Source organism: Triticum aestivum, chromosome 6B (assembly GCF_018294505.1).
Source record: "Triticum aestivum cultivar Chinese Spring chromosome 6B, IWGSC CS RefSeq v2.1, whole genome shotgun sequence".
Lineage (NCBI taxonomy): Eukaryota > Viridiplantae > Streptophyta > Magnoliopsida > Poales > Poaceae > Triticum > Triticum aestivum.
Window position 1 is genome coordinate 337,517,634 of NC_057810.1, and position 17,233 is coordinate 337,534,866.

The following is a 17,233-nucleotide window of genomic DNA, read 5'->3' on the forward strand; positions in this document are numbered from 1 at the left end:
ACGTAGACATGACCGAGACAACTCTCCGGCCAATAACCAACAGCAGGATCTAGATACCCATGTTGGCTCCCACATGTTCCACAATGATCTCATCGGATGAACCACGATGTCGAGGATTCAATCAATCCCGTATTCAATTCCCTTTGTCTAGCGGTATAGTACTTGCCCGAGATTCGATCGTCGGTATCCCGATACCTTGTTCAATCTCGTTACCGGCAAGTCTCTTTACTCATTCCGTAACACATCATCCCATGATCAACCCCTTGGTCACATTGTGCACATTATGATGATGTCCTACCGAGTGGGCCCAGAGATACCTCTCCGTCACACGGAGTGACAAATCCCAGTCTCGATTCATGCCAAACCAACATTCACTTTCGGAGATACCCATAGTGCACCTTTATAGCCACCCAGTTACGTTGTGACGTTTGGTACACCCAAAGCATTCCTACGGTATCCGGGAGTTGCACAATCTCATGGTCTAAGGAAATGATACTTGACATTAGAAAAGCTTTATCATACGAACTACACAATCTTTGTGCTAGGCTTAGGATTGGGCCTTGTCCATCACATCATTCTCCTAATGATGTGATCCCGTTATCAACGACATCCAATGTCCATGGTCAGGAAACCGTAACCATCTATTGATCAACGAGCTAGTCAACTAGAGGCTTACTAGGGACATGGTGTTGTCTATGTATCCACACATGTATCTGAGTTTCCTATCAATACAATTATAGCATGGATAATAAACGATTATCATGAACAAGGAAACATAATAATAACTAATTTATTATTGCCTCTAGGGCATATTTCCAACATGCTAATGATCCATCTTTTGCTACTCCTTATGCTAAATGTTTGACGCATACATCTTGGGAACAATATTACATCAAGGATGGCTATCTTATGAGAGCTAAAAAACTATGCATTCCCGAGTCTTCTCTTCGTTTGCTACTTTTGCAAGAGGCTCATGGAGGCGGACTCATGGGACATTTTGGACGCGACAAGACATTCACCACGCTCTCCAAGAACTACTTTTGGCCCAAGATGTTCCGCGACGTCTCATGTTTCACCAACTGATGCTCTACATGTCGCAAAGCTAAGTCTAAAGCTCAATCCCATGGTCTTTACATGCCTCTTCCTATTCCTTATCAACCTTGGGAAGACATTAGCATGGATTTTGTACTTGGTTTGCCTAGAACTCAAAATGGCAAGGATTCCGTGTTTGTTGTTGTGGACCGATTTTCTAAGATGGCACATTTTATTCCTTGCAACAAGATAGACGATGCTTCACACATTGCAAATCTCTTTTGTAGGGAAATCTTGCGACTCCATGGAGTACCAAAGACAATCGGCTTCGATCGTGATGTCAAGTTCTTGAGTTACTTTTGAAAGACGCTATGCGCCAAGCTCGGCATCAAGCTCTTGTTCTCATCCGCATACCATCCTCAAACCGACGGCCAAACGGAGGTGACGAACCGGACACTCTCCACTCTACTTCGCGTGTTGATCAAGAAGAACATCAAGGAGTGGGAAGCATGTCTACCCATCACCGAGTACGCCTACAACCGTGCAAGACATTCGACTACCAGCAAGTCTCCCTTCATGGTCGTCTACGGCTTCAACCTGTTGTCACCATTGGACATTCTACCTCTTCCTCTACAAGAGTGCACCAACATGGATGCGAGTGCACGGGCAAGCTACATCAAGAATATGCATGAGGATACAAGGCACACCATCGAGCGCCAAGTACAACGACTAGCGACCAAGCTCAACGTCAACAAGCAACCCATGATCTTCAACATTGGCGATCTTGTGTGGCTACACCTTCGCAAGGACCGCTTCCCCAACGAACAGAAGTCCAAACTTCTCCCTCGAGCCGATGGACCCTTCAAGGTGCTAGCACGCTACAACGACAATGCCTACAAGATAGACCTCCCACAAGGCAAGTACAATGTGAGCGACATCTTCAACGTCAAGGACCTCGCGCCATACCATGGTGATGAAACTCTTGATCCGAGGTCGGATCTTTCCCAGGGGGGGGGGAGATGATGCGGAGCATCCCTCGCTCATCCCCATGGACGTACCTAGATCTCCCTCAACACCACTTGGACCCATGACAAGAGCTAGAGCAACGGCTATTGAAGATAAGGTGAACTCGCTCCTCTCTAAATTCCCTCCCTCTACTCACGAGACTTGGCTACTACCTCATACAGAGACTCTGTGTGTGATCAGGTACTTGGAGGAGAGCCACGGGGCAGCTACACCCAATGGCCAAGATGGTGAGGACACCAAGCATGAACACCAAGAAGAAGAGCTACTTGAGAAGCTCCAGGCACCGAACGACCGGCCAGGCCCGGATGTCCGACCCCTGAAGGTTGCTACAGCCGAGAGAAGGAAGGCCAGTCCGAGCTCGAGGCACCGGACGACCGGGCCAGTCCGGACGACCGGCGACTCCCAGAGAGCGGACGGCCGGCCGCCCCGGACGTCTGGCAACTGGGCACCCGAGAGGAAATTAACAGAAGATCGAAGCCACCGGACGTCCGTCAAACCTGCACCCAAGCCAAAACAGCGGATGTTCAATCCTACCGGACGTCCGGACCTCCGCGAGCTATCGGAGACCGGTAGAGACCGGACGTCCAACACCTCAGTGACCGCAGCCGCGGGCTGATGCCCTTGTACCCCTTCACTTTGACCCCAATTTGCACTATGACTATAAATAGGCCTCTCCCACCTCCTAGCTAGGGTTAGCATTGTGATAGCTCATTTGAGATAGAGCATTGCTCATCCGTACTGGATCTACTCCATGTGAGGGACCGTGCCTCTTAGGAGAAGATCCATTCGGATTCAAGGCCTCCATCCAAAGAAGATAATCCAGACCTCCTCACGAAGAAGAACGGTTACTCATGTATCTTCCCTTTGTTGACTTTGGATCTTGTGTTACATTATTCTCTTGGTGATCTAGCCCTTGTGTGATCAATTACTTGTCGGTTGAGTGTTTCTCTCGTTTCTCCCCGTGATTTCCCTTGTGTTCTTCCGCGCGTTCTACATGTTTCCCCGTAGGATCCACTCCAAACGTGAAAGATCGGCCCCATAGGATTCCTCCTTACATTAGCTCTTCTTCATCCATAGCATCAACAGGGCAAACACATGATATTATTTGTCGTTGTTGCAAGGGTGGAGGTCATTATGCGAGAGAATGCCCATCTAAGTGTGTAATGATTGCTACTGAGGATGGTGGGTATGAGTCTGCTAGCGACTATGATGAGGAGACTTTGGCTCTTATTACAAGTGAAGAACACGGTGGAGATGATTCTGATCATGAGATGCAATACATGGCTCCTGAAGACGCTGACAGGTATGAATGTTTAGTTGCTCAACGTGTTTTGAGTGTGTAGGTCACACAAGCTGAGCAAAATTAGAGGCATAATTTGTTCCACACAAAGGGTGATGAGGACATCAATACCATTGTTACACCCACAGCCCCTACTGATACATATACTGGACCAATTACTAGAGCTTTCGCCCGCCAATTAAATTATCAGGTACTTCTGTTTCTTGGTAATGATTCTAATGTTCATGAGAATATGATGCTGCCTAAATTGGATACATTTGTTTTGCTTACAAATGAAGGGTCTGGCATGGATAAGAGCGATGAACACTAGAGCAAGACCAAACATGGAGATGATGGCATGCACAAGGGGAACAAGAACGGAGTTACAAGTGATGATTTCAGGACTTTGAAGCCACCATAATGAGTGCTTGAAGCCTTGGACGAAATATACAAGATGCTACTTCATAAATTTCGTCCAGGGACTACTCTAGGTGTTGTGTCACCTTTTTATTGGGCCAGGCCCATGTAATTTCAAAATATATAAGTATAGGCTATTTTTAGAGTCTGTATGTGTGGGGAAACAAGAGATAGGGTCGGTTTCGGACCCCTACACCAAGGGCCACGAAATCCCCCCCCCTCTTCCTCCATATATACAACCCTTAGGACACCGTTTCGACTTTGGGTTTTGTTTAGATTGAAAGTTCGCCATAGCTGCAACTTCGCGTACTTTGTTTGTGTTCAACGACCAGACCAAGATGTCACAGAACCCCATCTTGATCAATAAAGCTTTCATCTTATATTCGCAATATCTAGATTGCAATCTCAGTTTCTTGCTTGTTCTTTGTTTGCTCGCAGGAAAATAGACACTCGTGGTCAGGTTGATCGTGCTCCGGCGTGGTCAATAACCTCTCGGAGTTGGTTTAGCGATTGCTAAGGCACGACGTCCTCGCACGTACGTAGTCAGATCGTCAAAGTCTACTCCTCCAAAACGATAATCACCATCTCATCGGAAGACGGGACACCTTTGCCTCTATCAAAGGGAATTGTGAAGGAACGTTCTGTTCATGTCATCATAGATCGAGGGAGCTGCAACAACTTGGCTAGCATGGATATGGTGGAGAAATTATCTCTCACCACAAGACCACATCCACACCCTTACTACATCCAATGGTTTAACAACAGCGGCAGGGTAAGGTAACACGTACTGTTCGTGTGCATTTTAGTATCTCTACATATGTTGATTATGTTGATTGTGATGTGGTACCTATGCAAGCATGTTCCTTATTACTTGGTAGACCATGGCAATTTGATAAAAAAATTGTACACCATGGTAGAAACTGATGAGGACATGACTACCTTGGATAGAACCAAAAATATTGCATACATGTATATTTGTGAGGTGATTTCTAATGCAAACTATGCAATAATTTATTTATGTCATCCAGGACAAAAATACTTCACAAACTTTTGTGCCATGTCTAATTGCAGGTGTATTGTACATTCGTACAATCCACACATGAAGATAATAGGAAAAGATATGTTTATGTGTTGTTCAAAAAGTCCTCTCACGTCACTTTTGCGCCAAGAGAAGATAGATTCCAAGTCTCTCACGTTCTGGATTCAGATTCGGACTTCACAGACATCCCTAACTCAAAACGCCAAGAACTCTTTTATACGGACTCCAAATTGTGTGACTTTTTTGGTTGGAAAGTAGATTTCGTGCTCTTTCCAACCCAATTGGAATCACCTTAAAATCCATCCGAAGCATTGAGTTATCAATGAAACAATCTCACGCTGCAGCAGAATCCGAGTCAAACTACAAGTCCAAAGGTCTTGCATCACCTCCACTTGGGCCCATGAGCCTTGTACGACCTAGGGTTAGTTTTAGGCTGCCTTGGGACGTCCTCCCACCTCCTTGGCTGCCACCCCTTGCTCCTATATAAGTAGATCCATCTAGCAGCTTTTTCCTTTTGATTTGTTTAGTTAAAAGTTAGCCAACGCAACTTCGTGTACTTCATTTGTGTCAAACGACCAGACCAAGACCACTTTTGGATCCCCACCATTATCAATACTTCATCCATATTCGCAATACTCAGATTGCTTTATCATATTCGTGCTTGTTCTTTGATTGCTTGCAGGAACAGACCTTCGTGGTCAAGTTGATCGTGCTCCGGCGTGGTCAATAACCTCTCAGAGTTGGTTTAGGGATTGCTAACGCGCAACGTCGTGCATGTTTGTAGTCAGATCGTCAAAGTCAACTCCACTAAATTGATAGTTATCGTCTCATCAAAAGATCGGGACACCCCCGCCTCTATCAAGTGGTATCAGAGCCAGGTTGCTCGGTGAGAATTTCCAGTTTTCCCTAGATTAGATTTATTTTCTTACCTATTGTCCAAGAAAAAGCCACAACAAAAGGTTACATCTATTCATCCTTTGTCCAAGCCAGTCTGAGCCTTTGCAATTTTCTTTTTATTGTTTGCATTATTGAATTATCGGTTGCATCCTCGTGTGGAGTTGCTGGTCTTAGTGTCTAGTTCATTTAGAGTTTTGAGTTCTATTTACAGTAGTCACACTGCCGCTGCATCGTTATCCCTTCCGCTGTCCACCACCCATCCATCAATTTTCATCACGTCCAACCCACCGGTTATGATCATAATCATAGTTGAGGTTGTTCGCATCTTCGCTTGATCCAATCTGCATCTTCTCTAGTTTGTTTTGGAAAGAGGGAGAAAAAAAGACAGAGAAAAAAGAGAGAGAGAAAAGCAAAAAAAAGTCAGAGAAAAAAAGGAAAGAAAGAAAAAGAAAAAAGTGAGAGAAAAAAACGCAAAATTCGGATCTATCTAGTCTCAATCTCGTACCTGAATTCGGATTGGAATCTGTTTTGCGCAGTGTTCAGTAAAACAGACATATCTTTTTCATATGAAGTCCGTTTTGGCTCCACAAATACTCAAATTAAAGCTAGAGACGAGACGCATCTAAATGGTTGCAAAAGATAGTTCAATATTTGACACCTCAAAATTGTCTTCTAAATAGGTCTTTTTTCCCTCCGAAGTTCGCGAACACAGCTTGTTCCGGTTTTCATGCCAGTTTTAGAATTTTTTGACTCCTCATATCAACTCGGAATTGAGTGATTCGTTTTGCATTTGAAAGCTTGAGTCAGTGCCATTACTTAGTAAAATTATCAAAAAATTGGAACAAAAATTTCCAGAGGAAAGTTGGAGAGAAAGTTGTTGGTATGTCCTGCTTGGCAGTTATTTCACATCATTATCTTTACTGCTATTGTGATATTCACTTTTATGTTGCTACCCAGAGCTACTTCATATCCTTTATTGATGCTAGTTGTGCTATACTATGACCTTATTAGTGTTCTAGGCTCGCGTCTCTAGTCCGGTCTAGCCTAGGACCAGCACAGTACCGTCGTTGAGCGTTTATTCAACATTGCATCTCTGAATTGATTGTTGTTAATCTTTTGCTACCATATATAGCCAACCTAGCTCCACATATTACTACACCGTGTATACTTACATTCTCCTGGCAATCATTTTACTCAGTCTTTGGAGTGATTTGACACCGCTGGTTGCCTGTCACCACCTGCTGCATGGTAAGAACTTTTAAGATATTGATATTTGCTATATACTATGAGCGTTTTACCACCATATCCTAGTAGTTCATAGGAACAAATTTTGTTTCCTATTTTCTACTAACTTTGGTAGGTTTCAGAGTTGTTAGTTCTAGGGCTTCATCGATCGTGGGAGATTTTCCACCACCTAAGAAAATAGAACAATCGTCACAAGAGGAGCAACAATATCAAATGCACATAATCAGGTTAATGTTTTCATGCCACCATTTATTGGTCGTTTTAGGCCTGATTTATATGTTGAATGGGAGTATGAAATAAATGCTATATTTGCTTCCCATAATTTTGATGAGCGTGGAAAATTTCAAGCTGCAGTTAGTACTTTCAGTACCTTTGCTTTAGTTTGGTGGAGTGAATATTGTCGGTTAAACCCTGATTTTATACCTACTACTTGGGATGATTTAAAACTTGTCATGAGAGATAGATTCGTTGATGTTTATTATACTCGTGACATGATTAAAAAATTACAACATTTAAAACAAGGCACTGACACGGTAACAAAATATTATGATGATTTACAAACTGCATTGTTGCACTCATTTTTAGAAGAAAGTGAAGAAGATTTTATGGATAGATTTTGGGGAGGATTAAATCATGATATCCAAGAGATACTAATTCATGAGGAGTGTTATCCTATCGATCATTTGTTTCGTCTTGCTTGCAAAGCTGAACAGGAAATAAAACAACATGTTGCCCACAAGGAGAACAAGCGCATGGTGCACATTCCAAGTGTTGATACAGATATTTCTTCAACTACGAGGCGTACTATGAAAACCACATCCATTGTTGCGAGGACTACATTATCTCCACCATGTGACACATCACCATCGAGAGTGCCTACATCATCTGAGTTGATCATAAGAGGTAATGACAAAGGTATAGATTTTCCACTTTCACATGAGAATGATGCATGCCTAGTTAACTTGAATACATCATGTGTTGTGTTACCTATTGATTTTGGCACACCACCTATTTTAGAGAATTGTGTTACTGTCATGAATGCGTCATGTGATCAAACAACTAAAATACCAACAATTTTGAGTGCACCCATTGAATTAACTGTTGATGTAAAAGAACCAATGTTTAAGCATTTTGATATGACCTCTAATCTTGGTGATGATTCTGTGACCAATGACTTATTACATGTTTGTTTATTTAAGCATGTTGTAGCATTTAAATTTGATGCAAATGACGTTTATTCACCAATGTTAGGATGGTTTAATGATGAACATTGTCAACCTTTTGAAATGAATAAGAGCTTCGCTTATATGTGCAAACTGAGTTGCAATATTCTCATCCCTTCTACTTCTTGTGATAATATTTTGGCTATAGATTTTATGAACTATGAAGGTTACTCATGTATACATGTGTCATTTGTGTAAAAACCAAGGGAACTAAAAATGGATGACATATACATATACAACATATACACCTTGTCTCTTTTGTTAGCCACATTTCAGATTAAGCAACGCCAAGGATGGTTTTGTTTTCAAGAAGGGGGGGATGATGAGGACATGACTACCTTGGATACAACCAAAAATATTGCATACATGTATATTTGTGAGGTGATTTCTAATGCAAACTATGCAATAATTTATTTATGTCATCCAGGACAAAAATACTTCACAAACTTTTGTGTCATGTCTAATTGCAGGTGTATGGGACATTCGTACAATCCACAAATGAAGATAAGAGGAAAATATATGTTTATGTGATGTTTAAAAAGTTCTCTCATGTCACTTTTGGGCCAAGAGAAGATAGAGTTCAAGTCTCTCACGTTCTGGATTCAGATTCGGACTACACAGACATGCCTGAATCAAAATGCCAAGAACTCTTTCATACGGACTCCAACTTGGGTGATTCTTTTTTTGTTGGAAAGTAGATTTCGTGCTTTTCCAACCCAATTGGAATCACCTTAAAATCCATTTGGAGCGTTGAGTTATCGACGAAACAATCTAATGCTGCAGCAGAATCCGAGTCAAACTACAAGTCCAAAGGTGTTGCATCACCTTCACTTGGGCCCATGAGCCTTGTACGACCTAGGGTTAGTTTTAGGCTGCCTTGGGACGTCCTCCCACCTCCTTGGCTGCCACCCCTTGCTCCTATATAAGTACATCCATCTAGTAGCTTTTTCCTTGGGATTTGTTTAGTTAAAAGTTAGCCAAAGCAACTTTGTGTACTTCGTTTGTGTCCAACGACCAGAACAAGACCACTTTTGAATCCCCACCATTATCAATACTTCATCCATATTCGTAATATTCAGATTATTTATCATATTCTTGCTTGTTCTTCGATTGCTTGTAGGATAGACCTTCGTGGTCATGTTGATCGTGCTCCGGCGTGGTCAACAACCTCTCGGAGATGGTTTAGTGATTGCTAAGGCGCAACGTCGTGCGCGTTTGTAGTCGGATCAGCAAAGTCATCTCCACCAAATCGATAGTTATCGTCTCATCGAAAGATCGGGACACCCCCGCCTCTATCAGAAACAATCAGTATGCTCTTTTTCATAAGGATACAAATATTACTTTGCTTCCTATGACTCCTGATTTCATTTTGAAAGATGATATTAATAGAGCTAATAAAACAAAATAGGAGAAAAATAAAGTGAAAATCAGATTGTGGCAAAAGATTTTGAGCAACAAATGAAGCCTAATAATGAACCATGTAGTGTTGCTTCTGAAATTAAATTGAAAAGTGCATGTTTACTTTCCACCAAATCTGATATTGATGATCTAGATTTCAGCAAATCTGTTTGCTATGCTTTTGTTTGCAAAGATGCATTATTTTCTTTCAATAATGTACCTTCCTCTTTGCCTCCTGCTGTCACTAACATTTTGTAGGAGTTCGCTGACGTCTTTCCACAAGACGTGCCACCGGGATTACCACCCATTCGAGGGATTGAGCATCAGATTGGCTTAATTCCCGGTGCTTCGCTGCCAAACTGTGCGTCATACCGTACCAATCCAGAGGAGACGAAGGAGATTATGCATCAAGTACAGGAGTTGCTCGACAATGGTTATATACGCGAATCTCTTAGTCCTTGTGATGTTCCTCTTATACTAGTGCCAAAAAAGGATGGTACATCGTGTATGTGTGTTGATTGTACAGGCATTAATAATATTACTATTCATTATCATCATCCTATTCCTAGGCTAGATGACATGCTTGATGAATTGAGTGGCTCTACAATATTCTCCAAAGTTGATTTGCATAGTGGATACCATCAAATTCGTATGAAATTGGGAGATGAATGGAAAACAACATTTAAAACTAAGTTTGGATTATCTGAGTGGTCAGTCATGCCTTTTGGGTTAACTAATACACCTAGTACTTTCATGAGATTAATGAACGAAGTTTTAGGTGCTTTCATTGGACGATTTGTGGTAGTCTATTCTGATGATATACTGATTTATAGCAGATCTTTGGAGGAACATTTGGAACATTTACGTGCTGTTTTTATTGCTCTACGTGATGCACGTTTGTTTGGTAACCTTGGGAAGTGAATCTTTTGCACCGACCGAGTATATTTTCTTGGCTATGTTGTTACTCCACAACAAATTGAAGTTGATAAAGCCAAGATTGAAGCTATTGAGATTTGGCCGCAGCCCAAAACGTTCACACAAGTGAGGAGTTTTCTTGGCCTCGCTGGATTCTATAGGCGTTTTGTGAGAGATTTCAGCACCATTGTTGCACCTCTCAATGAGCTTACAAAGAAGGATGTGCCTTTTGTTTGGGGTACCGCACAGGAAGAAGCCTTCACGGTATTGGAAGATAAGTTGACACATGCTCCTTTACTCCAACTTCCATATTGTAATAAGACTTTTGAGCTTGAATGTGATGCTAGTGGAATTGGATTAGGAGGTGTGTTTACAAGATGGAAAACCTGATGCATACTTTTCTGAAAAATTGAGTGGGCCTAGTCTGAATTATTCTACTTATGATAAAGAATTATATGCTCTTTTTCAGACTTTTGAAACATGGCAACATTATTTATGGCCCAAAGAATTTGTTATACATTCTGATCATGAATCTTCAAAACATATTAAAAGTCAAGCTAAACTGAATCGTAGACATGCTAAATGGGTTGAATTCATTGAGACTTTCCCTTATGTCATTAAACATAAGAAGGGTAAAGAAAATATTACTGATGCTTTGTCTCGTCGCTATACTATGCTTTCACAACTTGACTTCAAAATATTTGGTTTGGAGACCATCAAAGATCAATATGTGCATGATGCTGATTTTAAAGATGTAATGAAGAATTGTAAAGAAGGAAGTATGTGGAACAAGTTCATCATTAATGATGGATTTGTGTTCCGTGCTAATAAGCTATGCATTCCAGCTAGCTCCATTTGTCTTTTGTTGGCAGGAGGCGCATGGAGGAGGATTAATGGGACACTTTGGCGTGAAGAAGACGGAGGATGTACTTGCTACACAATTCTTTTGGCCAAAGATGAGACGGGATGTTGAGCGTGTATTGCTCGCTGCACTACATGTCAAAAAGCTAAGTCATGAATCAATCCTCATGGTTTATATATGCCTTTGCCTTTACCTAGTGTTCCTTGGGAGGATATATTTATGGACTTTGTTTTAGGTTTACCTCGAACATAGAAGGGGAGGGATAGCATATTTATTGTCGTGGATAGATTCTCGGAAATGGCACACTTTATACCATGTCATAAAAGCGATGATGTTGTTAATGTTGCTGATTTATTCTTTCATGAAATTATTCGTGTTCATGGTGCGCTAAATACTATTGTTTCAGATCGTGATACTAAATTTCTTAGCCACTTTTGGAGATGTTTATGGGCTATGTTGGGGACTAAACTGCTTTTTAGTACTACTTGTCACCTCCAAACTGATGGACAAACCGAAGTCGTCAATAGAACATTGTCTACTATGCTTAGGGCTGTTTTGAAGAATAATAAGAAAATGTGGGAGGAATGCTTGCCTCATATTGAATTTGCTTATAATCGTTCGTTGCATTCTACTACTAAGATGTGCCCTTTTGAAATTGTGTATGGTTTTCTACCTTGTGCACCTATTGATTTGGTGCCTCTTCCATCTTCGGAGAAGGTTAATTTTCATGCTGAACAATGTGCTGAATTGATTTTAAAAATGCATGAGTTAACTAAGAAAAACATTGAGCGTATGAATGGTAAATATAAACTTGCTGGAGATTAGGGTAGAAAACATGTTGTGTTTGCACCTGGAGATCTTGTTTGATTACATTTTCCTAAGGATAGATTTCTTGATTTACGCAAATCAAAGCTAATGCCACGTGCTGATGGTCCTTTTAAGGTGTTAGAGAAAATAAATGATAATGCATATAAACTTGAGCTGTGTGCAGATTTTGGGGTTAGTCCCACTTTTAACATTGCAGATTTGAAGCCTTATTTGGGTGAGGAAGATGAGCTTCCATCGAGGACGACTTCATTTCAAGAAGGGGAGGATGATGAGGTCATCAATACCATTGTTACACCCACAACCCCTGCTACTATACATATTGGACCAATTACTAGAGCTCGTTCATGCCAATTAAGTTACGAGGTACTTTCATTTCTTGGTAATGATTCTAATGTTCATGAGAATATGATGCTGCCTAAATTGGATACATTTGTTTTGCTTACAAATGAAGGGTCTAGCTTGGAGGAGGATGAACATTGGAGCAAGAACAAGCATGGAGATGACGACATGCGCAAGGGAAACAAGAACAGAGTTTCAAGTGATGATTTCAGGACTTTGAAGCCACCATAACGAGTGCATGAAGTCTTGGACAAAATATACAAGATGTCACTTCACAAATTTCGTCCAGAGGCTATTATAGGTTCCGCGTCACCTTATTATTGGGCCAGGCCCATGCAATTTTGAAGTACATAATTATAGGCTGTTTTTAGAGTTCGTACGTGTGGAGAAATAAGAGATAGGGTTGGTTTCGGACCCCTCCCCCAAGGGCCACGAAATTCCCCCCTCTTCCTCCATATATACAGCCCTTAGGGCGTCGTTTAGACTTTGGGTTTTGTTTATATTAAAAATTCGTCTAAGCTACAACTACGCATACTTCCTTTGTGTTCAACGACCAGACCAAGACGTCACAGAACCCCATCTTGATCAATAAAGCTTTCATCTTATATACGCAATATCCAGATTACAATCTCAGTTTCTTGCTTGTTCTTCGTTTGCTCGCAGGAAATAGACCCTCGTGGTCAGGTTGATCGTGCTCCGGCGTTGTCAATAACCCTCAGAAGTTGGTTTAGCGATTGCTAAGGTGCGACGTCTTCGCACGATCGTAGTCGAATCGTCCAAGTCGACTCCCACAGAAAATGATAGCTATCTCATCGAAACATCGAGACACCTTCGCCTCAATCAAATTTTTGTTGGAAAAATTGAAATGTGAGGGAAGAGGAGAAGGGTTAGATTCATGTGATTACTGACCTTGATGAATTTCTTGTCGTTCTTCTTCGTCTAGATCGAGTTAGGGTTTGATGCGGTTGCCATGGCAACTTGAGAAACCATAGGATAGAGGCAGGGGAAAGGAGTTGATCAGGAGGTGGGCGTTGGAAGAAGGGTTATGGGAGGTTTTTTGGGGTGGCGACTCTCTTGTGGGTGACTCATGCTAGTTTGTGCAGGCTAGCGGGGTTCACGCCAGAACGTGTGGGCCGTTAGGTCGTCGTGCGGATGTGCGGGTGTTGGGGTCTTCGTCCGAACGACGGTCGTGCAGGCTGGCTTGGTGAAATACTGGACGGGTCGTGCGGCACGACCTCCTAGTAGCCCGCACGTATGGCAGTTATCGGCGTGATTTTGATAAGGAGGCTAGCACATCCCAAAAAAGATACGAAAAACTAACGCCCACACGTGTGGCATCTTGCACATCATCCATGCGCCTTCATCACCACTCATTTTGCCACATATGAACACATGACATCAGCAGGAATCTTTTTGGTTTTCGGCTTAAAAATGTTTTATCTCCTAATTAAAAATCCGTTTTCACCATTAAATTCGTCTCAACGAGATCTTCAAATATGTTTTGACGATTTTTTTTTTGCCCAAAAGTTGCCATGATGTTTACACTGTAGTTGCCATAGTGCTTAAACTAAAGTTGCCATGTGGCAATTTTAATTTGTAGAGCATGACAATTTTAGTTTTTTTTGATGATGGCAATTCGAGTACTTTCACTATGAAAACTATTTTTTGTATGAACCATGGCAATTTAAAGTGCATGTATCATAACAATATTAGTTTATTGTTCATGGCAAGTCTAGTTTCTTAATTCACTATTTTATAATATGTAAAAATTTACTTTTAAATATAGAAGAAAATAGCTGAAACATATCATGACAACTTCAGTGTAAACATCATGGCAATTCATATGCAATAGACATGACAACTTTTAATCCAAAAAACATTTCGTCAAAATATATTGATATGAGATCCAGTTTCAAAAATCTCGCCGCGAGGGATTTAATTGTGAAAACGGATCATCAATCGGATTTTTTATTTAAGAGATAAAACATTTTAAAAACTGAAAATCCACAAAGATTTTCAGATGCATGCATGCTGTAATGTGGCGTAGTCTGTGTGTTATAGGGCGTGTGGGCTGGTTTGGCTCTTACCACATATGTGGGCGTTAGCGTTGTCCAAAAGATAAAAATGATAGCACACAAAACAAACATTGAGTAGTATATGACTTCTTTCAAGAACACGTTGGACTATATAAGTGTGGCTCCAGCCAGGGAAAGGAGCCACTCTTGCAGCACTTTCGCCAGCCCACCCCGCTGGTCTCGCTCACGGTCACGGGATACCCCACGCGACGAACACAACAACACCACGGCCAAAAGCGAAGCAAGAAATTCCTCTTTCCTTTTCCACTTTCCTCCCTCATTTCCACCCACCGTCGGCAGGCAGAGGCCACCGGCCCCTCGCTCCTTGTCGCCGCTCTGGATGGCCACTGCTCCCAACATGGAGATGATCGCCTCTTCGCTGCGCAGCTGCTCCCTCAACGGCGGCGGCCGGCGGCCGGGCCGGCGCCACCGCCACGGCCACGCCAGGGGCGCTGAGGGCAGCAACGACAGCGAGGGCGTCACCGTCGAGCTCAACTCCGACGTCGCCCTGCCCTACCACTGGCAGCAGTGCCTCGACATCCGGGTACGCACACGTCCCCATCTATACATTCCGTCATTTGTTCCCCTTCACAACATCCGAATCGGAGGGAGAACGAACATCCGCCAGGGATGGGATCGATGGCCGTGCGCCCCCGTGGGCGTGCGTGCATGGGCGTGTGCGCTCTCCCAATCATTTGGACATAAATGACAAGCGGCTTACGAGGTAGTTGGATACCTGTACTTAGTAGTTTTGAGGCCCGGATTCGATGGGTCAATCATTCGCATCATTTAATGGCCAAAGCGGCTGAACACTTGAGACGGATTGAGCTTCATTAATCGCCTCCACTTTTGGCCCCCTCTTTTGTTCTCTTGTTATTGGACTCTTGCATAATCTGCTCCTAGCCGGCAACTCTTTTCTCTTGCAAAATTTCCTTTTGATTATTTGATCCGTCTCCTTGTGATTTCTTTCCAGCTTCAGAAAGGTTCGACCCTTTCCGCTGGATGCCAACTTGTTCTCCCCCATTGCTATGCTGCTGTTTTCTCTTCTTGAAATACTACTAATATCCAAGTGCGCCATCAGATCTGCGTTTGTCTTGTAAATCCTGACATATCTGTGTGGATCCATTCCTTTTTGCTCTGTCTCCCTCTCTTTGTAAAGCTAGATTTTGCCATAGGTTTCTTCTGGACCACAGCCATGTCGATTATCACCGGAGCTGTGAGGATCTTTATTGCGCCAGGATAGGGAGCCAGATCCTCTAACTTAGAGAACCGGGGTCACGGTGCTACAGTACTGAATCTACACAAATAAAATGCCACTCTGCTTCCAACAAACAAAAAAAGTTGGTTAAAAATAAGGTGCGATGTAGCCTGAATCTTCACCGTTCGATTTCCGAATCCTAGAGAAAAAATATGTTGCGGGTTTTCTCATTTTATTTTCTTATTACTCTACACAAATACTCTCCGCACTCGCTCCTCTTCATTTTGATTCTCTCCGCACTCATCTCTATTTTTTTCCAAGCTAAAAACCACCACAACTGTCACACACTGACCGAAGAGAATCTTTCATATATTCCACATTTCATCTGATCCAGCATTTCTATTCCACATTGCTCTGCCCCTGTATTGATGTCCATCGGTTCTAGTTGTTAAACATTTTCCTTCTGCTTGGTAATCAAACATTGTTTTCATGGCCTATCTCAAATCAAGATGTAAATACATTTTGAAAGTTTTTTTGCAACATCTCTTTTCTATTTTTAGTTGATTTTCCTCAACATTTTTTTTGCATGATTTTTCTCAACATCTAGATGCTACTGGGAACCTATTGAACTTGCTACCTTTTTTTTTTCCTAATGATCTGATGCAGACGGGGCAAGTGTACTACATCAACTGGGAGGACGGCACCCGGACGACTATCGACCCTCGCACGCCGTCCTTTTGCTCCGCCTTGTCGACGCCGCGGTCCACCTGTTTCACTTCACACCGCGCAGCCTTCACTTCGTCGTCCAGCTCTGGCTACACCTCCGCGGCGTCCAGCGTCACCGGCGACTATGGCTACGGCTATGATGACAGCGACGGCTATAGTGAAGGCTACGGCGACGAGGAGAGCAGCAGCAGTAGCAGCCGGAGCTCCGGCGTCTCGTCCGTGCTCTCGTCTTTCTTCCCCAGTGACGAGCCCGCCTCCAGCGACAGTGGGCACGCCACCAGCCACGTGCTCGTTGCGGTCGGGTGCAGGGCGTGTTTCATGTACTTCATGGTGCCCAAGAGCGTCGGCCTATGCCCCAAGTGCGGCAGCTCCGGCCTCCTCCACCTCGGAGCCTCTTACGCCTGAGCTGCCAGCCTGTTCCCCCGTGAGTCACTACTTGCGAGGCGTGGTGCAATTTCATGGACTACCGAAGAGAGAGTTTTGTGCGAGGAGGTCCCCAAATCGTTGACACTGATTCCTGGTTCCTGTGCTTGTGTGCCAATGTCCTCTTGGGACTCGACGACAGAGACTAACCTTCCGTCCTTCCATTTCAAGAGTGAACATTTATGCTCCAATTAATTACCGTTGTTGGGTTAGCATTTTATTATTTTTATAAAATATTGAAAGGGAGCAAACAACTATGACATGCACACAAAGTCTGTAATTTTTTAACATAGTAAAAAGTACAAACACAA

General features: G+C 42.7%; 1 protein-coding gene across 1 annotated transcript; it reads left to right on the forward strand.

Moving 5' to 3' along the window:
* The first annotated feature begins 14,714 nt into the window (after nt 1–14,714).
* On the forward strand, nt 14,715–17,117 carry LOC123137095 (uncharacterized protein DDB_G0271670-like). The gene is made up of 2 exons (XM_044556681.1): nt 14,715–15,119; nt 16,440–17,117. The coding sequence occupies exons 1-2, from the start codon at nt 14,916–14,918 to the stop codon at nt 16,902–16,904; spliced, it is 669 nt and encodes a 222-aa protein (XP_044412616.1). The 5' UTR covers nt 14,715–14,915; the 3' UTR covers nt 16,905–17,117.
* The last annotated feature ends 116 nt before the right edge of the window (nt 17,118–17,233 follow it).

Bases quoted from the DNA above. Each gene is read 5' to 3' on its own strand.
- LOC123137095 (XM_044556681.1), top strand. From the start codon at position 14,916: ATGGCCACTGCTCCCAACATGGAGATGATCGCCTCTTCGCTGCGCAGC. The intron at 15,120-16,439 runs GTACGCACACGT...GATCTGATGCAG, and splicing joins AGCAGTGCCTCGACATCCGG to ACGGGGCAAGTGTACTACAT.